At 44.0% G+C, this 20312-nt stretch overlaps 3 protein-coding genes across 3 annotated transcripts in view; 1 reads left to right on the forward strand and 2 right to left on the reverse strand.

Annotated features, from left to right (window-relative positions):
• Window positions 1-707: 707 nt before the first annotated feature.
• On the reverse strand, window positions 708-6233 carry LOC308361187 (polypeptide N-acetylgalactosaminyltransferase 6-like; the record flags this gene model as incomplete). The annotated part of the gene is made up of 10 exons (XM_080833448.1): window positions 708-821; window positions 1223-1393; window positions 1656-1757; window positions 1862-1993; window positions 2350-2550; window positions 3116-3233; window positions 3895-4129; window positions 4890-5039; window positions 5336-5508; window positions 5752-6233. The coding sequence occupies 10 exons, from the start codon at window positions 6231-6233 to the stop codon at window positions 708-710; spliced, it is 1878 nt and encodes a 625-aa protein (XP_080689574.1).
• A 991-nt stretch (window positions 6234-7224) lies between these two features.
• On the forward strand, window positions 7225-8486 carry spmip11 (sperm microtubule inner protein 11; the record flags this gene model as incomplete). The annotated part of the gene is made up of 3 exons (XM_080833450.1): window positions 7225-7306; window positions 7809-7926; window positions 8438-8486. 3 exons carry the CDS (start codon window positions 7225-7227, stop codon window positions 8484-8486), a joined length of 249 nt encoding a protein of 82 aa, XP_080689576.1.
• A 3774-nt stretch (window positions 8487-12260) lies between these two features.
• adcy6a (adenylate cyclase 6a) overlaps window positions 12261-20312 on the reverse strand; it is a 63815-nt gene continuing 55763 nt past the window's right edge. The window contains 11 exon segments of the mRNA XM_080832005.1: window positions 12261-12423; window positions 12549-12673; window positions 13015-13219; window positions 13912-14175; window positions 14786-14918; window positions 15508-15537; window positions 15621-15644; window positions 15892-16067; window positions 17528-17686; window positions 18200-18316; window positions 19240-19327. Of these exon segments, the coding sequence (XP_080688131.1) occupies window positions 12295-12423; window positions 12549-12673; window positions 13015-13219; window positions 13912-14175; window positions 14786-14918; window positions 15508-15537; window positions 15621-15644; window positions 15892-16067; window positions 17528-17686; window positions 18200-18316; window positions 19240-19327 (1450 nt within the window). The 3' untranslated portion in view covers window positions 12261-12294.

Below are 20312 nucleotides of genomic sequence, written 5' to 3' on the forward strand. Positions count from 1 at the left end.
AAACACACGGAGCTGAACTACCAATCAAAAAACACTCCCTCGTTTGATTGGCAGGCGTATGACACAATGAAGTATATGTCAACTTCTGCACAGCCAATAACGATTGCTGCTCCACCTTTCGAGTTGTGAAATAGGGCAAATGAGAACCTCAGCCGATAAGTCTACAGCATGAAGTTGCCTCAACCCTAGACTCCGATATGAAGTAAAACATTGTTTGATTTTAGTATAATAATGACTCACGGACCAAAAAAAGCAAACAAATGCAATCGTTCTTCAACTGATAAGCTCAATTGCTGCTATAAATGTAAGTAGCAAGGCTAACATTAAACAGAAGTCTAATATCTTATTTAATACCAATAAAAGCACATTGGCATTCGCAAAAAGTGAAGTGATATATAGTAGTTAGCACTGATTATTTTACTGTACCATGGCGCCGCCTAGGGCTGAATTATTGTTACAACAACTTAAAGTGCTGTTGATCGACCGTTTTCAAATCATTGACCAATTTTAGAACATAGAGTGAAATTTAACAATCAAATAAAAAATATAGACATTTTAAATAAAAGAGGTCTTCAATCAATTTCCAATTATATATATACAGACACATTTATTTTTCCAGAATCATACATTCTGAGCGTTGTGGGAAATGGCCTGGAGTTGGTTTGACACGCATTTCATTTCAGCGGATGTCATTGACCAGCATGCGATCAGGCGAATGTCCAGTACTGGTAGACATTTGCAGGGTCACATTGATTCATGATCACTCTGTCTCCCTCCAAGCTTAAGCATTTCTCCAGAATGGCATTCTTCAGGAGGTACATCTAAAAGTAGGGCACGCACACACACACACACACACACACACACACACACACAGGTTACAGGAGCAGCCATTTTTCATTTTAATAATATTTACTTCAATAAACCACACATTGGTGAGTAATATGAAAAGTTGTAAATGCACCCTGTCTGTGTAAGTATATGTATGTGTAGAATTTTGATGTTTACCCTACGGATGGATGGCAATCCTATACACAGTGAGTACTCAAAGGAATTTGAGTCCATGCTAAGACTATTTTTAATATTTTCTACACTAGAATTATTGCCACATGAAAAAATAGAAAAATCATGGTAAATCAACAGAAAACTCTTAACTGCTCAAGGGGTTCACATACTTTCAAGTGGCACTGTACAAAAACACTTAAGACCCTGACTAGGAAGTCACCTTTGGGAGTAAGAGGGTAAGGACCCACTCTTGCTGGGGAGCCACCACTGTCCCTCGGCCCTTATAGTGGCACAGGTCCGCCCTGACAGACGCCGGATGCAGGGTGGCGTGCAGACACAGCTGCCGTCCAAGACTGTGACGTAGTTCCTGCTGCGATGTGAACTCAAAATACTACAAGAAGTGGAGGAAACCAAGCACGAGGTGAAGAAAGGAATTTCAGTTGCACACAGGGTCAAAAGGTTAAATTATGTGGCATGTAGTTTGGGGGGTCTCAATCTAAGTCACATGTCTTTTCCTATACTTAAACAAATAAACAAACATGTTCAAAAGCGTAACAGTCGATTTACATGTTTTTCATGATTCAAATGCCTTAACATTAACTGTGCGGAGGTGATCAACACCATCATAATTGTAGACAAACTGTATGTGGTACCTGGTTGCCACCCAAGTTGTGACACATGTACATTATAACAGACTTCCCTCCTGGATTCTTCTGACCAACGTCAAGACACGTCTCTGACCCAATGTTCTTGATCTGTACACAATTAAACAGGTAATGAGAGTAAACACGTTGCTCTTGATTAAGGTTCTTTACAGGGTTTTTTTTATGAATAAAATGTTAATTATATACACTATTACCGCTCCAAAGAGAACTGGGTTCAGGTCAGGGACGAAAGCCTCTGGGTAGACATGGTTCAGGTACCAGGTGAAATTTTTACAGTTCAATCTCTCCTTGAGACTTAGCCGTTCTGAAATGTCACCGTAAGCATTCTGAGAGTCACCCAGGGGCAGACACATAAAAGAGGACGACAAGAAATGGAAACATGATAAATAAAAAAACAGAACTATACAAAACCATTGACAGAGGAGACGAAACAGTTTTGACAAAGTGCATTCCGATTCATTATAAAAGGGCAAACGCATTCTGATCCATTATAAAGAGCAAATATACTCTGCAGTCTATAGACTGCATATAGTCAACCTCACATAAAATACAGTTTCAACCAAAGATCGACTTTAGCTTACCTTTAGCTTTAGCTTTAGCTTAGCTTTAGCTTACCTTTAGCTTTAGCTTAGCTTTAGCTTACCTTTAGCTTACCTTTAGCTTTAGCTTAGCTTTAGCTTACCTTTTGGGCTATTGCTGCAGCCTTCTTGCTTACGCGATAGAATATTTGTTTGTACTCGTCCATCCAGACCTCAGCCAGACGCACCTGATTGCGTGTGATCACGTCCGTGCCCTTGGGGAAGGAGTGGGGGCTGTTGGTGCGGAAGATGTGGCCCACCACTGAACACGGGATGATCTCCAGCCGGCCACCACAGAGCCACACCTGCAGGGGCACCAGAATGGAAGTACCGTAAACAGTGAAACACTTTTTTTATTTTTTATTTTTTAATAAAGGTGCAGTCCGAGATTCACGAAAGGTTGTTTGGGATTAGAGCTCGACCTTCAATCAAATTACACCCCTCCCCTCCATGTTCCTGAAACACAGTGTTGATTGGCTGGGATTGCTTATGGCCCAGTACGAGCCACTGTGTTCGATTCCCATTAACAGAGACAGGAACACTGAATGGACAGATAAAGGACCGTGAGGAGCAATCCACTGAATTTATAGACTGAAGTGTATGGGATTCGAATCATGCACTACTCCTTTAAGTAAAAAATGTAAGACCCATCAGAATTTGATACATTTTAAATGGGTTTCTTTTTAAAGATTCCATATAGATTTAGCACTATATGTTGATTTGTGCTTCGACATTTATGTTTATGTCTATGCATGTTGATGTTATTGTACAGCTCTGTTGTTTATACATTATAGATAAAAAAAAAAATATATATATATTTTTTGTCAGCGTAATGCGCAAGGTTAGAGGACAGTAAAATGAGCAACATACTCTGAAGGACATCTCAATGTTCTCTCCTCCCCAGATCTCCATCTTATCATCGTAGGTCCCGATGTGTTCAAAGAAAGCTTTAGAAATGGAGAATAGGCCCCCAGCAAACACCGGAGTCCTGTATTAGCAAAACATGTATTAGTACAACGGGTATTTAACCAGAGACCATCAAGACCATCGGGCACCACACTCTGACATAATGCAAAATAATGACATATATAGTATCTTCCTATACTTAAACAAATAAACAATCAAAATGTTCAGTACCATAACAGTGGATTTACATGTTTTTCATGATTCAAATGCATTGACATTAACCATTATTATTAACACCATCATAATTGTATCTGTAACAGCACAACATGTATTTAACCAGAGACCATCAAGACTGCCGGGCACCACACTGTTGTGTCTTTATAAATAGTGACATATAGGACATGTCAAAATGACAAATGGGGATTTTGTTGGCATTTTACCAGGGAGATGCCAAGTGTTGGCAGTTGGCAACACCCACCATGCATACTGGCACTACATGAATGGAGTAAACATGGGGAACAGGATATGCGTGAGGGTATTTGTAGACATGAGTGGATAAACAGGAACGCAAATTCTGGCCTGTGCCTTTGCATTCAGTAAACTTCCCTTGCCATCAAGCACCAATCCACTTCCTGTCTTTTAAGGTAGGTAGCTCTGATGCTCTTCACAACAGAATAACAATTTAGTCCATATGTCTTAGCAGAAAGGCATCTCGTCCTCCTAGGTGTATGCGATTCGTTCACCTCACTGGGTACGTCTCATCTTTGCGCCCCGTTCTCTCCTGGCTGGGTATGACCTCCCAACCAAAGGTCAGGCCCCAGTCGAAGTTACCGCGGTTGAGCGCATGCGTGGTGGGCACTGGCCTGCTGAACTCCAGGGTGTCCTGGTTTATGACGGCAATGTCAGGGCTGACAACTGCTGTGGGCTCCTGCACAATGCGCGCCAGGAGAGGCTCCAGCCAGCCCTGGAAGCACTCGCCTTGTCAAAATCAGAATCAGAATCACATTTTATTGGCCAAGTAAGTTTGAACAAACAAGGAATTTGACCTGGTGAACTGATTCTCAATGTACTTACAAATAATATACAGTACAACACAATACAAAAACAAACACAACACAATACAAAAACAAACACAACACAATACAAAAACAAACACAATACAATACAAAAACAAACACAACACAATACAAAAACAAACACAACACAATACAAAAACAAACACAATACAATACAAAAACAAACAGTGCAATCTTGATGGGAAAACGGTGAGTCTCGTGAGTCTCACATACTTCTCACAAAGCTCACATGCCAACTGACCAGATACTAAATAGTGAGGCTCACATTCTTCAAACTTCCCAGGTCTACTGACTACATTTTCCCCCCCCACACAGTCTCACATTTTTCTCACAAACTTCCCAGGCCTACTGAATAGATTTTGATTGAGCCTTTCCATTGTGCAGGTAATTCCAGATGCGTTGGAAAGGAATTCACATGCCATCAATTTAATAATTGAATTACTCAAACTTTGGAGGAGATTTTGAGCATCATGCAGCTGCGTTGCGAGTAGTAAGACCAGCGTCAGTTCTGTTTGACTGATATTAATGCATGATGTGCTTAGGTACTTACAGTGCGAGTGAGTGCTGTTCGACTGATATTAATGCATGATGTGCTTAGGTACTTACAGTGCGAGTGAGTTCTGTTCGACTGATATTAATGCATGATGTGCTTAAGTACTTACAGTGCGAGTCCAGGAAAGTGAGGACCTCTCCGTGAGCTTCTTGTGCACCCAGCAGCCGGGCAGCTACCAGCCCTTTTCTTTCCCGCTGCCGAAGCACACGTACCATCTTCAAGGCCTGGACATGGCGGTCCAAAGGCGCTTTTAAATGATCTGCCCCACAAGGAAACACATTTCTTAGGGAAAAATAAAGAATACAAGAATATTCTCCAGAGCTAAACACTGTACATTTAACAGACCGATTTAAATGATTTTAGACTTGGAGATAATGTTGTCAAGTTCAATCAATCTAAGAGGTCACTTAAGGTGAGCCGACATTTGTGACTATACCTTAACCCCATAACGGATAACCATAAGATATTACCCTAAATGTGAGGTAGTACCCCCTTGACACACAAAGTTATAAAAATAAAAACACAGATGCCTGCAGGCAACTTCCAGGTACCCACCCTGAGTGCTGGCATCGTCCACTAAGATGATCTCTTTGAGCATGACATAGGGTGCAGTGTGCAGCACGCTATAAACAGTGCGAAGGAGAGTTGACCACGCCTCGTTATGAAACACAATGATGACACTAGTGGATGGCAGGGGTGGACAGCGGCGGAACAGACGGTCAACACACCTGGCAACAGAGAACCTTTGTGACCACCCACATGCCTAACACAATGTATACCACTCAACCTACTTATAAACTGCCAACCAACCAATTAAAGGGACATCAACAAAACATCCAACAATAGGGTCAAGATGACTGTATCAGTGTTACATTAAACACTGACTAGATTTGGTCGGCAAACAAAAAGCTTGTCATTCCGTTACTAGATTGATAACTGATCTATAGCAGGATCTAGGCGGTCATTCTCACTCAGGTGGGCGTGTGTCGTTGCCCAGACTCCGGTGCAGAGAGATGCGGTCACTGGCAAACTGGTTGAAGCAGTTCTTCCTCAGACCCTCTTTCTTTTCCTCCAGCTCTTCTGGGCTGAGGTGCCCGGACACAAAGGCCCTGCCATAGGCTCCAGGGCTCATGGGGTCCTCTGGAGGCCTTGGGCGGCGGGGCCGAAGCTCAGCCCTGTTGTAAAACCCTGACGGACAGAGAGGGTCCACGGTCGTTGGCGGCAGCCGGAAAGATGGGAGCTGAGGAGCAACGATTTGGAAAGTGAGGTTGTCGCCCGCAGACCTGACGAAGACCTTCACCCACTCCGGTGTGCTAGGAAGCCTCAAGGGCCAAGGGACTGGGGACATTGTGCCCTCTTCTCCCTGCTGCAGTGTCACCAGCAGCAGTATGAGGAAGAGGGCAAAACTCAGCCCCAGGAGCTTCAGACTCAGGGAATTGCGACGCGATAACATCATGATGAGGGAAGGCCTGTGCAGCTAAACAAACAACAACAATGAGCTAGATTGGACGCATTTACACTTCAATAACGATACTGGCTTGCTACAAAAGACAAATATAGGCCTTTAAGTTGGGCTGTCATAGCAATGTTAATGTGGACAGGATTATTCAGCAGAAACCGCAACAATTGCGCAGGTGTTTTATACCTGATGGGTTGTGCAGCAAGCCGCTTGGTAATCAAAGAAACAAGGACATGTTTGATATTCTAATACTGTTAATCATGCGATGTGAGCTGCGTTTGTGTCTGAAGTAGCCTCGCTTTTTAGCGACTAACAGAATTATGCAAGTTTCATGTACAAAAAAAAACAACAAACAAACAAAAAGAAAAACAGCACTGCAGAATTAGCCTTACCTCCGCCCTCGTTAGACGTTTAGACAGTTTTGGTAGGAGCACTACAGTCACAAGACGGGGGTAGTAGAATAACCGATAATTGCTTTAGAGAAGTATAGCCACTGACTCAGAATTCGGCCATGCAGGTGTATTTTATTATGCAGCTAATTGGGTTATTTTGCGTGGATCTCCTGGGTCTTACTCATCAGTCGACGGCATTTCAGCAGCCCAGGCCAGATGAAAGACAATGACAGTATGATAAATGGAATAAAATAATACACGTCACACTTTTGCCTTTCTTGTAACTGAGTTTGTAGTTTCTTTCATTACTTGTTGTTAGGTAAGTAAAATGTAGACCATGTATATGTGGTCTGTCACAGAATTGAGTATAAGATCAATTTTAAACATGCTTTGCACATTTTTTGTATTGTTTATGTAAGAAGTAACTTCACTTGAACTACATACATTGTTTAAGATTCTTAGAATGTTACAATCGTGTGATGTAGAGAAATGAGGGGCGGTGTTAGTAACCATAGTTACCAGCTAAACAGACAACGAGATTTTGGAAATTTGGCCAAGAGGGGTACAGTTGCGCGCAGAGAGACGGATGAATGATGGCATTTTTCGGAGTTACGAACTGTGGCTACCAGAATCCAATTGCAGATCGGATGCTTACTAAAACTTCTAACGGCCAAGGTAAATTATTTAAAAAGAGTCTGCGTGTGACGGCTATTAGTGAACCATATTTGTTTGACAGCATTAATCTAACTGCTACCTGCATAGGCACATGTTGAGCGTATGCTAGCCAGTTGCAGGTTCAGGATTTAAAGCAGATTGATGCAGTTGGGTTGGTCTATAAGTAACATAAGCCTGAAACATTACCATGAACAAATGAATCATCGTTACGTTAATATTTAACAGCTCGGGACAGAGTGTCAGAATTACCCCCCATTCATCCCACGAGGAGACCATCATGCACCGAAACATGCAGTATTTACAAACAACCTCTACCCTATAGCATGGAACAACACCGTGGCAGCCAACTGAGTTATAGAGAAATGCTTAGACGGCATCAAACTCCAAGATGTAAGTTTCCTTATTAAATAATCTGTTAGACATTTATCACGAATGCATTGTTGGCTGCAACAATACACCAAACTCTTGCACAAACGTTTGTGTACTCTTTTCCCATACACAGCCCCCAACCAGCTGTATGTCATGCCTGTGACTGACGCCCAGCGGTACGGGTGGTGGCCAAGTAGTGAAAAGTGGACAACGACGCGAAGGTTCCCTCGTTACCACAGTGAGATGACCAAGTAAGTGGCATGAGGGAAAGTGAGTTGTGTGAGTTTTTCTGCATAAGGATGCTGTATTCATGTCTTGGCTCAAACCTAGGGTCTTGTCTGTGGTGTATGTGTACCCCTGATCAAAAGCTAGTTGTCTTCCCTGATATATCTAGCCATTGTCTAAATTGATGTCAAAATATATATTAAACACCTCCTCTAATGCAAAAAAAGTTTGATGTCTAGCTAGAGAAGAGAGAAAATAATTCAGTCTAATGGTTACAGAAGGCCTTCCAGTGGAAAGTCCTCTGCTGTAAAAAGAGCATATAATAATAATACGTTCCAAAGCTGTACTGAAGTTCTTTGAAAACCAGGTCAAATGTTTCAGATGCGTTCCTTTTTCAACTACTCAAGCACAGTAGTATTAATGCCGCTGGAAGAGCTAGGTAGGGACATGAGTCTGAAATGTCCAGATGCTTGTGCACAGTTTTGGGACTTATACATCTCAAAGCGATCTTCTCAATCCATCCTGCTTGCTCCTCAGATTCGTGATGGAGATGTCCATGACTGACCGAGAGTTCAGCTTGTTCTGAATTTTGCAGCTGAAGGATGAATACTTGTGTGGTTAATAAATTGTTCTCCATGCAGCATAGTATTTCTATTTCCCCCCCCCCTCGTACTTAGTTTTTCGTAGATTTATATAACAATCGCATATTTGATTGCTATAGTTTTAGTTGTCAGTAACATTGTGTTTTTTTTTTTTTAAACCTGAGCCAAATCTTTCCTTACTAATTTGGTTAAGACTATATGTTTTCATGGACACAGAATAATCTACTGGTTATGTCAAGGGTGCACTAGTGTGACAAGGGAGTACTGCACTGACTTGAAAAGAATATAATGTTTAATCTCTTTCTGTGACTTATCTATATCCAATTACCAAATAAAATGGATAAACCTAGTTAGTTGCACTTGTTTTTCCCCCACTAAAATGAGTTGTAGGTTGACGAGTGGTAGGTAATGGAACAGTGATGGCATCTTCATTACAGGAACTGCAAGAGAGTCTGTCAACAAGTGCATCCACCTCAATCCAGCATGTAAAATATTTAAGGACCTGCTGTTTCTAAGTTGGGCTTCCTTGGTTACTCCTCCTTACAGTGAATAGTATCAAGGAACCATACGTGTCGGTCATGTGTTAAAGACAAAGTGACGAGTGAGCACATACAGAAGTCGGTGTGGCGCCTGTGTAGTTTAAGTGAGGTAAGGATACTCCCTGAATGAAAACAAAAAAAATCAAAACAGACACTTTTATTTTTTTCAAGGGGAAATGTTATTTCTATGTTTTGTCAGTCTTTTTCAACTTTCATCTGCAAAAAAAAGTTGAAATGCTTATCCCTTTTCCATCCTTCGACTCAAGGAAAGGAAAAAAAAAAAAATTAAGACCAAACAAACTAAAAAAAGATGATCAGGGTTCTTCATGCCTGACCCAGACACAGAGGCCCCAGTGTGAGTTTTCAGTAGTCTTAAAATACTTCATTAAAATCCACCTGCCCCCCCCCCGCCCCCCATTCTCCCCTCCTCCACTGCCCCCCCCCCCCCCCCAGCCCACGCCTTAATGTACTCCAGCTCAAGGTCATTAACCCTTCAACGCTAACCTTTCACCTTTGACCTCCCCACAGTGTGTGTGTGTGTCCCTGAGGGGAGTGTCAAAGGCACAAGCTGTTTTTGGTAGAAACTTGATCAACTGTCATGGCCAGTGGGGTGGAGCCACAGTGAGATGCAGGACACCATGGCCAGTGGGGTGGACCCATAGTGAGATGCAGGACACCATGGCCAGTGGGGTGGACCCATAGTGAGATGCAGGACACCATGGCCAGTGGGGTGGACCCATAGTGAGATGCAGGACACCAGGGGCTGAGCGAGACCAGCAGAAGTCTGTCATGGCCAGTGGGGTGGACCACTAGTGAGATGCAGGAAACCAGGGGCTGAGCGAGACCAGCAGAAGTTGAGGGCAGATCGGAAAAAACTAACAAAGAAACAAAACAAAACAAACAACAAAGAAAAGCCCATCGACTAAAATTCTCCCTATGCGAGTAACAAAATGCTCGGTGGTCGCTTACAGCGATCGAGCTGTTTAATCCTCCCACTCTTACGGGAGACTTCTATATCTATCTCTCTGGGCGACTGTTTCTGGCAGAGAGGCACTGTATACATCCCTCTGTGAGGGGCACTGATCATTTAAGGCAAATCCATTTAGTCGCACACGTGCAGTGTGGACGGCTCATGATCATTTCAACAAACTAAGTCTTAATTGGACGACTAGGTCTTCCCATCTGTCACTGCATGTAGTGTCTTAAGAAGAAGAAGAAGCTGCATGCTGCCATAATTAAGATAGCAGCATTTTTGTTTTTCCTCATCACCAAAGCCTTTGTCAGAAAAGCTACTATGCTCTTCATGGACTTAAAAAAATGAATAATTATGAAACGCGTGATTTAACCATGCAAGGAAACATGCTTGAATTATTTGTGTGTATGTGTGTGTGTGTCTCTGTGTGTGTGTGTGTGTGTGTGCCAGGGAGTGTGGCTCATTGTGGCTGAAATACTGTTCAGCTGGACACTGACTGGAGTTGATCAGTTGGTACCATATGAGCTTAGGCAGGCTTCTAAGCAGAGCAAATGGCCCTCTTTGTTCCTTCACGTTGAAACAGAATCATAATTATATGCATAATAACAACCATAAGAAGAAGAATCAAAATGATGAATACAGAGGTGATACAAAATACCCAACATTTAAAAACTCAAAACAAACAGAAACGAATGCTGAAGATACCACAATCAGACATGCCTTAGAGCAGTTAGGTTTGGCAAGAAAGCAGTTTGTCGTATCATAGAAACCTCACAGTGAAAAGAGTTATGCCCCTTCAAGATATCAAAGCACAGTATTCAGTCATAATTTATAGATTTCTTATATATTTCTTTCTTTTTTTTTTTTTAGAAAAAAAGTCTCTCTTATAGGAATTCAAATGCAACAAACTATGTGGTACCATGGTATCCAATCCCGTGGCTATCTTCTATCCAGATGTCTCAGTAAGGTCTCTCTCTTTCTCGCTCACAATTCATTTTGTACCCAAAAAATATGTCTTTTCAAAAACGACGAGACTGACGACTGCAGAGCTGGATGGAGGTGTTGTCTTAGACGTGCTCAGTCAAAGCCCCATGGATGATGAGCCTGCCAGCCTGGGGAAGCAGGGATCCCTCCTGATACCATCACCCCACTGCAGTGGAGGTCTGGTCTTGCTTGAGGTCATGGTGATTCCTGACAGACCTTGGACTTTTGACAAGACGCTCTCCACATGTGGGTGACCTGTGAACGTGGGGCTGCTGTGCTTCCTCCATCAAACCAAAAGGATGGGGAGGAAGAGATGGACGGAAAAAAAACCTAAAACAAATCCAAGCTTCAGCCACCTTTCCTTTAAAGGCTTCAGATCCCAAGAGGCCTAAAATACCTCAAATAATACATATATATATATATATTTATAATTTATCAACCAAAATGAGGACGTTACTGAGGCCTTAACAGACGAAACGAGGGGGTGAGACCACAGGGAATACACTTCTATTCCACACAGCTGTCAAGCTTTAGAGGCCCAACCAACACGTCTCAGTTTTCTGTTAAATACTTTGGTCTTTGGTCGATATTATTTTCTCTTCAATTTATACATATATCTGTTAATACTTTGATACACATATACATTTGTACATAACTATGTACTGTATATACGTATGTGTATGTATTTCTTCAAATGTTTTTCCCCATAAAAGACTCTTTTTTTTTTTTTTTTTTTGCACAAAACATCAAGATTAAAATAAATAAGGAATTCTGAAAAAAGCAGTAAACAAGTACCTGTAGTCATAATTTCCAAATAATAAAAAAACATGGCGAAAAAAAAATGGATGTTGCACAAAAATAGTCAGAGAGAAAAAAAAAGCCTTATATACAGCATTTTTCTTCATCGGCTGAAGGCCTTTAGTTAAATAAACAGACTTTGCATCTTTCAAAAAGCCTGAGAGAGCGACTTTAAAAACTACATAACAATCGTCCTTGGATGTGCGTGGTCCCACTAGAGGGCCACGGCACGAGAACTTTCCCCTCTCAAGAGCAGAGTCTCGTAGTCTTTTCTTTCTCTTTGTTTGTTTTTATCATTTTCTTTTTGTTTTGTTTTTATGTTTTTTTTTCCCCAAGTGGTGGCATGGCTATTGGTTTTGACATTTTGGGGCGGGGGAGGGGGGGGTGTTGATTGATTCGATCTTCCTCCACCAACCCCCCCCCCCCCCCCCCCCTACTTAGCCTTGGGGGAAAGAGAGCTGATGAAAATCTCGTTTGAACCAAGTCCAGTGGCTGGTGCTAACTCTTGGAAGGTCCAGCGTTCAGGAAGTAGGTGGTCATCTCGCCCTTGCCTTTGACCTTGACCACTCCACGATGCTCCAGCTGGTAGCCTCTATTTGACAGCACCTGGTACAGGTCAGTTGTTACCTATAGGGAACGAAGCACATAGACAAAGGTTTAACCCATGTGTCACTGACACACATTTCCCCAGGTATTAAGTACTGTGGTGGATGCCTAGGCCTGCTCTGCTGTAGCGAGGTTTGCAGTCATACCTGGATTCGGTCTGGAACACCTGTGCTGTCCATGCGACTGGCTACGTTGACAGTGTTTCCCCAGATGTCGTACTGGGGCTTCTTGGCCCCGATAACCCCAGCTACCACTGGTCCCATGTTCAGGCCTAAAACAAAGTTTTGGTCAGCCAAGTTAGATGGCAGTTTTCAATTTAATGTTAGTTAAAAGTTTGTCTAGCTTTCGTCATGCTAATGACATATCGAATGATGTCACATGTTATGGTAAAACCTACAGGTAGGACAACTTGAGGTCGGTCCACAATCAGAAAACAGAATGTACTACTCTCCTAACAGTACACAGTTTGTAAGAATACATACATTTACTCACAATCGAATTCTCTAAATTGTTTTCAGGAGTAAACGCCTGCTAACGTTCCATGACACAACTACTACGTACAGCCTATCATGACTTGTATCACGATGACTGATTTTAGTAAGTGGCACTGACCGATCTTCATCTGGAAGTTGTTGAAGGAATGCTCGTTGATGTGCGACATCTGTTCGCGCAGCCGCATGGCGTAGTCGGCCAGGGCGATGATGTGGGAGCGGCCCTCCTTGTCGTACGTGGAGTCGTTGAGGCCGGAGGCGGCCATGTAGGTGCTGCCGATGGTCTTGATCTTCTCTAGCTGCCGGTACTTATCCTCACTGATGATCTGAAATGGAAAAAAAAAACAGACGACCAAAACGTCAAAAGGCAGAAACCAGATAGACATTGGCATTGACAAATTAATATCAAATTCTCCACAACAGACAACCAACGCTATTAACCAAAAAACTATGAAAAGACACTGTTATTCAACTGTCCAATCAAATATAAATGGTTCCATTTTGAGGGCAGTAACTGTGGACTATCTCACTTGCTGTCATTCATTTTTCTATTGCTGGAGGAAAAACGGGTAAATTCTCAAATTGATAAAAGAGAAAGATCAAATTTAACGATACCATCATACTGATGTCTGACAATGGATGATAATATTTTGTGAACTCGACAAATCAACAAGATAGTGGAGGCATACACACAGAGGCCAAGGAGTGTAAATGAACCCAACCAATTACCAACACAACAGCCTACATATGACACGCCAGAATGATACCCTTCTCCCTATTGGGAGAAGGGTATCATTCTGGCGTCAGGGGTGTTTGTGTGCGTCACACACTGACGATGGCTTAGGCTGAAACTCGTCTGGAAATAAACTGGTCTAAATCGCAATTAGAAAAGCTTGAGAGTGCAGTTTTATTCTACTCAAAGTTAACATTATTTTACTCGCACCCGAAAACGCATTTATTTTTTGGAAATAGAGCGCGCCTATCCCTACTAATGTGTTTGTGTGTGACAGTGACTCACTTCATCGAAATCGGCGATGATCTCGTTGAGCAGGCGCAGGCACTCCACGCCCTCGTTGTTGGCCTCCAGCTCCACGTAGAACTCGGAGAAGTTGCTGATGGAGGCGAACATGACCGCCACGCACTCGCACGACTGGTAGTAGAGCTCGTCGTTGCGGCGCTCCTGCGCCAGGAAGTGCGCCGCCACGTCCTTGGGCAGGATGTTGTGGAGGAGCCGGCGGTTGTAGGCCTGCAGCTCCTCCATCTCCTCCTTCTCCTCTGTGGCCTGGGGGGGGGGGGGGGGGGGAGGAGCAACGGAGAGGCCAGAGTCACACGATGAGACAAAGATATGATAGCACAGAGATACAGCACTGGCACATATTTACGCCAGAGTCACACGATGAGACAAAGATATGATAGCATAGAGATACAACACTGATACAATGTAGGCCAGTCACATGATGAGACAAAGATATGATAGGATAGAGATACAACACTGGCACAAATTTACGCCAAAGATATGATAGCATTGCGATGCAACACTGGTAAAAATGTACGCCAGAGTCACACAATGAAACAAAGATATGATAGCATAGAGATACAGCACTGGCACAAATTTACGCCAGAGTCTCACAATGAGACAAAGATATGATAGGATAGAGATACAACACTTGCACAAATTTACGCCAGAGTCTCACAATGAGACAAAGATATGATAGGATAGAGATACAGCACTGGCACAAATTTACGCCAGAGTCTCACAATGAGACAAAGATATGATAGGATAGAGATACAACACTGAGACTAATTTACACCAGAGTCACATGAATGTGCGGTGGGACTCGTCTAGCTCGGTGGCGTTTTGCGTGTGTGCGCGTGAGGGGCCCCTGCTGTACCTGTAGTTTCCACAGGAAGTCCAGCCGGGCCGTGGACTCCACCTGCTGGGCATGTAGGTACAGCGCCAGCACGAACACTGTGAGGATCACTGGGGTCATGACCTTTAGGGACACTTTGGTCACACTGTATGGACTGGTGAGAGAGCGAGAGAGAGAGACAGTGTTTTATAAACCATCTTGATGAAAAAAATCATACCTGCATTACAGCAGCTTGCAAAAGTATTCAACCCCCTGAAAGTCATCACCGTTTTCAGGTTTACAAAAGATAATTACACATATTATCCAATCAGTAGTGTCATTGTGAACACGTAAGCTGTGGTAGATATCTAGATGCTAAATTAGTTATATACTAAAACATAAATAAATAATTAAATCCCTTGATTCTAACAAGGATTTCAACAAGGTCATTACATCAAGGTCTTGGCCCTGCATCTTTAGATTTATGACATTTCAGGAAAGCTTACTTGCCCGTCCAATAAAAAAAAAAAAATAAGGTCTGTGAGCAGGCACAGCAGAGCGCAGGGAAAGTGTGTTAGGCAACACTAAGAACTAAGAACCTAGCATAGCATTACCAAGAACAGAGAGATAGTGCGGGGGGGATTAAAGTCAACAATACTCCGTATGCCTAAACAAGGCTAACACAGCTGCCTCCCAAAAGAACAAAAGAATCTGTGTGTGCTTCCGTGTTGCACTGTGTGTTTATTCATTCAAATGTCACTCACCACTGCTCTGAAGTTTCATTGAAACCGGACCTGTGAACAGAAGTGCAGACATTAATCACCTGCACTTGTACAAAGAAACAAGGACTAAGAAATGTCAACATCATAATTCTTACCATTGTAAGGATTCATTAACACGGCTAAAAAGAAGAGAGAAAAAAACATTATTAGAAAACATTTGGACTGAATTTGAAGAAAACTATATAATATTTATAAATATTTAAGGTCACTGCACTTCTCTTTCATGGGAAAAACAATGCCTATCTATGTACTAATGTTGAATTGCACTATAGTCTGCATGTGTGTGTTTGTGTGTGTGTGTGTGTGTGTGTGTGTGTGTGTGTGTGTGTGTGTGTGTGTTTGTGCCTGTGCATGAGCGGTGCTCACAGGGCATTGGCCGTGACGAAGAGGTCAGCGTTGTCGAACAGCGCCACCTGTGGCCACTCGACGAGCAGCAGGAAGATGAGCTGGATGAGCAGCATGAGGGCCAGCTTCCCAATACTGCTGATCTGCAGGAACACGGAGCAGGCCAGGAGCGTCAGCAGCACACTGTAGCTGAAATACTGCAGGAGAGACAGAGGGGGAGGGAGGGAGAGGAGAGGAGAGGAGAGGAGAAGAGGAAAGGACATGAAACATACAGAGAGAGAGAGAGAGAGGGAAAGTGAAAGAGAGACAGAGAGAAAGGGAGAGAGAGAGAGAGAAAGAGAGAGAGAGAGGGAAAGTGAAAGAGAGACAGAGAGAAAAGGAGAAAGAGAGAGAGAGAGTGAAAGAGAGAGAGAAAAGGAGAAAGGGAGAGAGAGAGAGAGAGGGAGAGGGAGAGGGAAAGAGAGACAGAGAGAAAGGGAGAAAGAAAGAAAGAGAGAGACAAAGAGAGAGAGAGAGAGGGAAAGTGAAAGAGAGACAGAGAGAAAAGGAGAAAGGGAGAGAGAAAGAGAGAGAGAGAGGGAAAGTGAAAGAGAGACAGAGATAAAGGGAGAAAGAAAAAAAAAACAGAAAGATAAGAAGAGGCAAACAGCGGTGGGAGAGACGGAGTAGTGCAAACAGAACGGAGAATAAAAGGACACAGGTGACGCAAGCTGAACCCTGTGCTTGTCAGGCCACACGGACGACGGCCCATCCCTGAGCGCCGCGCAGTTCAGCTCCTGGCCTGGCACTGCCGGTGCCTCAGCCCCATTCATCATCAGCCCTGTCTAAACGCTCCCATCGCCACGCTGTCTGCCGCGGGGCCCGTGTCTGCAGCCGTGACAGCCACTGTCTGCCGTGCTCCTGGGAACAGACCTGGTCCAGAGGAGAGGCTTTTATCCCAGCCATGACACTGACCAGGGCCAGCTTTTCCCTGCACTTGTAAACCCATGCGGAGCGGAGATCATTCCACCATGATGAGAGTGGGTGGTGTATGTCTTTCTCGGTCTCTCTTTTTTTTCTCTCTCTCTCTCTCTCTCTCTCGTTATCTCTTTTGTTCTCTCTCTCTCTCTCTCTCTTGTTCTCGTTCTCGTTCTCTCTCTGTCTCTCTCTCTCTCTCTCTCTCTCTCTCTCTTGTTCTCGTTCGTGTTCTCTCTCTCTCTGTCTCTCTCTCTCTTTTTGTCCGTGCTGATGTCAGATACACTGGTATACTCTTGGGGAAAAAGGGTTGTAAGTAAATAAAGTTCTCCAAAGAAGCACTCAATTGCACTGACCACTGTGACCAGTAAACGTATGAATGTATAAACATCTTTAATCTCATGAAGCTAGCCCCTGGGCCCCCACACACACACACACGCACACACACGCACACACACACACACACTTAAAGCACACAACCAATACACACTCATTATTTATCTTTCATGCACTCAACAGAGGTACCCCTCCTACCCAACACACACACAAGCCATTTTGTTAACATCCACACAGGTTGGGCACACTCAGACTCACATTTTTCTAACACACACATAAACACACAAACACACACACACAGACACACACAAACACACACGCATGCACGCACACACACACACACACTCACACTCACGCCGGTGCTCACCTCAGGAAAGGGGCATGACGGGGTGTTGCTAGGGCATATGACCAGCCCTTCTTCCGCCGTCCGGGAGAGATTGTGGATGACACAGGGGGTCACCAGGTCAGCTGACGAGTTCATCTCCCTGGCAACGCAGTCCACCAGGCTCTCCGTGTCACAGGAAAACTGCATGGTACATCACCAACACACACAACCGTATAATAAAGTCCCCGTTTATGGATGCTAAATCTACAGTTAAAGTATTTACAAAAACAATCCATCTTTGACTTATAAAACCGTGACTTGACAGCAATATTATGGAAGTATATAAAATAAATGTACTGTTGGGAGCCATATTTTTTTCATAACATCCCAAAATGTATTCTGATGTCATATGGTCATGTGAAGGGGACACACACCTCTCATCCCCCATGGCTACCCAAGCTATTGATTTTATATGAGGGGTAAAACCCACACTGTGTTGCCAGGGTGCTTTTACCACACAACATTGCTGAACGAAACGATGACTGATACACATGAGCTAACAGGCTAGGTAGTTTTTTTTTCTCAGTGCCCACTGTTACTGGTGTTTGAAAGGCAAGTGTGTTGGCTAGCTAGCTTGCTATATTTAGATAAAACCTGCTTAATGCCTCTTCAGAGTGAGCTGTGTGAGTGTGTGAGGGGTGACTGTGGCTGTACCATGTTTATGAAGGCAGAAATGAAGACGAGGATTAGGGTGAACACCCCGACCAGGGTGCTGTTTGTCCGAGACTGTACAATCTTCTTGGACACCGTCTGCATGGCTGCAGGAAAGAGCTGATAGAGAGACGGAGACGGATGGAGGAAGAGGGAGGTTGGGAAAGAAGGAGAGAATGAGAGAGAAAGAGAATGAAAGAGCGGAGACAGAGAGAGAGAGAGAGACGGATGGAGGGAGAGGGAGGTAGGAAAAGAAGAAAATAATGAGAGGGAAGGAGAGAGAGAAAGAGACGCTCTTATCTTGACTGCCTTTGCACTTAATGACTCACTCATAATAAATCTTGAGATAAGAATAAAACTAAACAGAGGGAAATCAATCAAAGGGAAAAGGTAAACACAAAGGAACTGAGAGAGAGATCAAGAGGGACAGAGAGAGAAAGAGATCAAGAGGGTGAGGAAAAGAGAGCAAGAGTGAGAGAAAGAGAGGGGGAGAGAGAGAAAGAGAGTAAGAGTGAGAGAAAGAGAGGGAGGGAGAGAGAGGTAAAGCTAGAGTGAGGAAAAGAGAGCAAGAGTGAGAGAAAGAGAGGGGGAGAGAGAGAGAAAGATCGAGAGAGAGAGAGAGATCAAGAATGAGAGAAAGAGAGGGAGGGAGAGAGAGAGAGAGAAAGAGATCGAGAGGGAGAGAGAAAGAGGGGGAGAGTGAGGTAAAGAAAGAGAGAGAGAGAGAGATCAAGAATGAGAGAAAGAGAGGGAGGGAGAGAGAGAGAAAGATCAAGAGGGAGAGAGAAAGAGAGGGGGGGAAGAGAGGTAAAGCTAGAGTGAGAGGGGCAGGAGTGGGAGAAAGAGAGGGAGGGAAAGAGAGAAAGAGTGAGAGAAAGAGAGGGAGGGAGAGAGAGGTAAAGCTAGAGTGAGAGGGGCAGGAGTGGGAGAAAGAGAGGGAGGGAGAGAGAGAAAGAGTGAGAGAAAGAGAGGGAGGGAGAGAGAGGTAAAGCTAGAGTGAGAGAGCGCAGGAGTGGGAGAAAGAGAGGGATCCTGCGGCTCACCTTAATACAGGAGTAGATGGCACATATGAAGAGGATGTTGGCGAGGATGATGAAGATACTGATGTAGATCCCCAGCATCACCTGGGTGCTGCAGGAGGAGCAGAGGGCAGAGGTCACTTCACATTTCACATACACATCAAATCTGTGTGTGTGTGTGTGTGTGTGTGTGTTTGTGTGTGTGGTTTTTGTCAGGTTCCTATCCCTAGGAAAGATTTATTTACCCTCTTTACACTGTTAACAAACTGTGTTTGTGTGTGTGTGTGTGTGTGTGTGTGTTTGTGTATGTGTGTGCGTGTGTGTGTGTGTTTGTCTGTGAGTATAAAATTGACCGCACCACTTCAGCCCTACTTCACCATGTTTGCACGTTACATCAACACACACACAGTTATCGGTCTGCTATCAGCTGTTTAGTTTCTGTGCACGTCTACTCTCCTCTCCTCTCCTCTCCTTCAGGGAGGCAGTAAAAAGTCCTCTCTCTCCTCTCCTCTTCCTCTCTCTCCTCTCCTCTCCTCTCCTCTCCTTCAGGGAGGCAGTAAAACTCCTCTCCTCTCTCCTCTCCTCTCCTCTCCTCCTCTCCTCTCCTCTCCTTCAGGGAGGCAGTAAAACTCCTCTCCTCTCCCTCTCCTCTCCTCTCCTTCAGGGAGGCAGTAAAACTCCTAATAAAGTAATAAAACTCCTCTAAAGACTCCTCTCCTCTCCTCTCCTCTCCCCTCCTATTCTCTCCTCTCCTATTCTCTCCTCTCCTCTCCTCTCCCCTCCTATTCTCTCCTCTCCTCTCCTCCTATTCTCTCCTCTCCTCTCCTCTCCTCTCCTCCTCTCCTCTCCTCTCCTCCCCTATTCTCTCCTCTCCTCTCCTCCTCTCCTCTCCTCCAGGGGGAAGGTAGTAAACTAAAACTAATCTCCTCTCCTCCTCTCCCTCCTCTCCTCTCCTCTCCTCCTCCTCCTCTCCTCCAGGGAGGCAGTAAAAACTAACTCTCCTCTCCCCTCCTCTCCTCTCCTCTCCTCTCCTCTCCCCTCCTCTCCTCTCCTCTCCTCTCCTCTCCTCTCCTCTCCTCTCCTCTCCCCTCCTCTCC

This window comes from Sprattus sprattus, assembly GCF_963457725.1.
Source record: "Sprattus sprattus genome assembly, chromosome: 2".
Classification (NCBI taxonomy): Eukaryota; Metazoa; Chordata; class Actinopteri; order Clupeiformes; family Clupeidae; genus Sprattus; species Sprattus sprattus.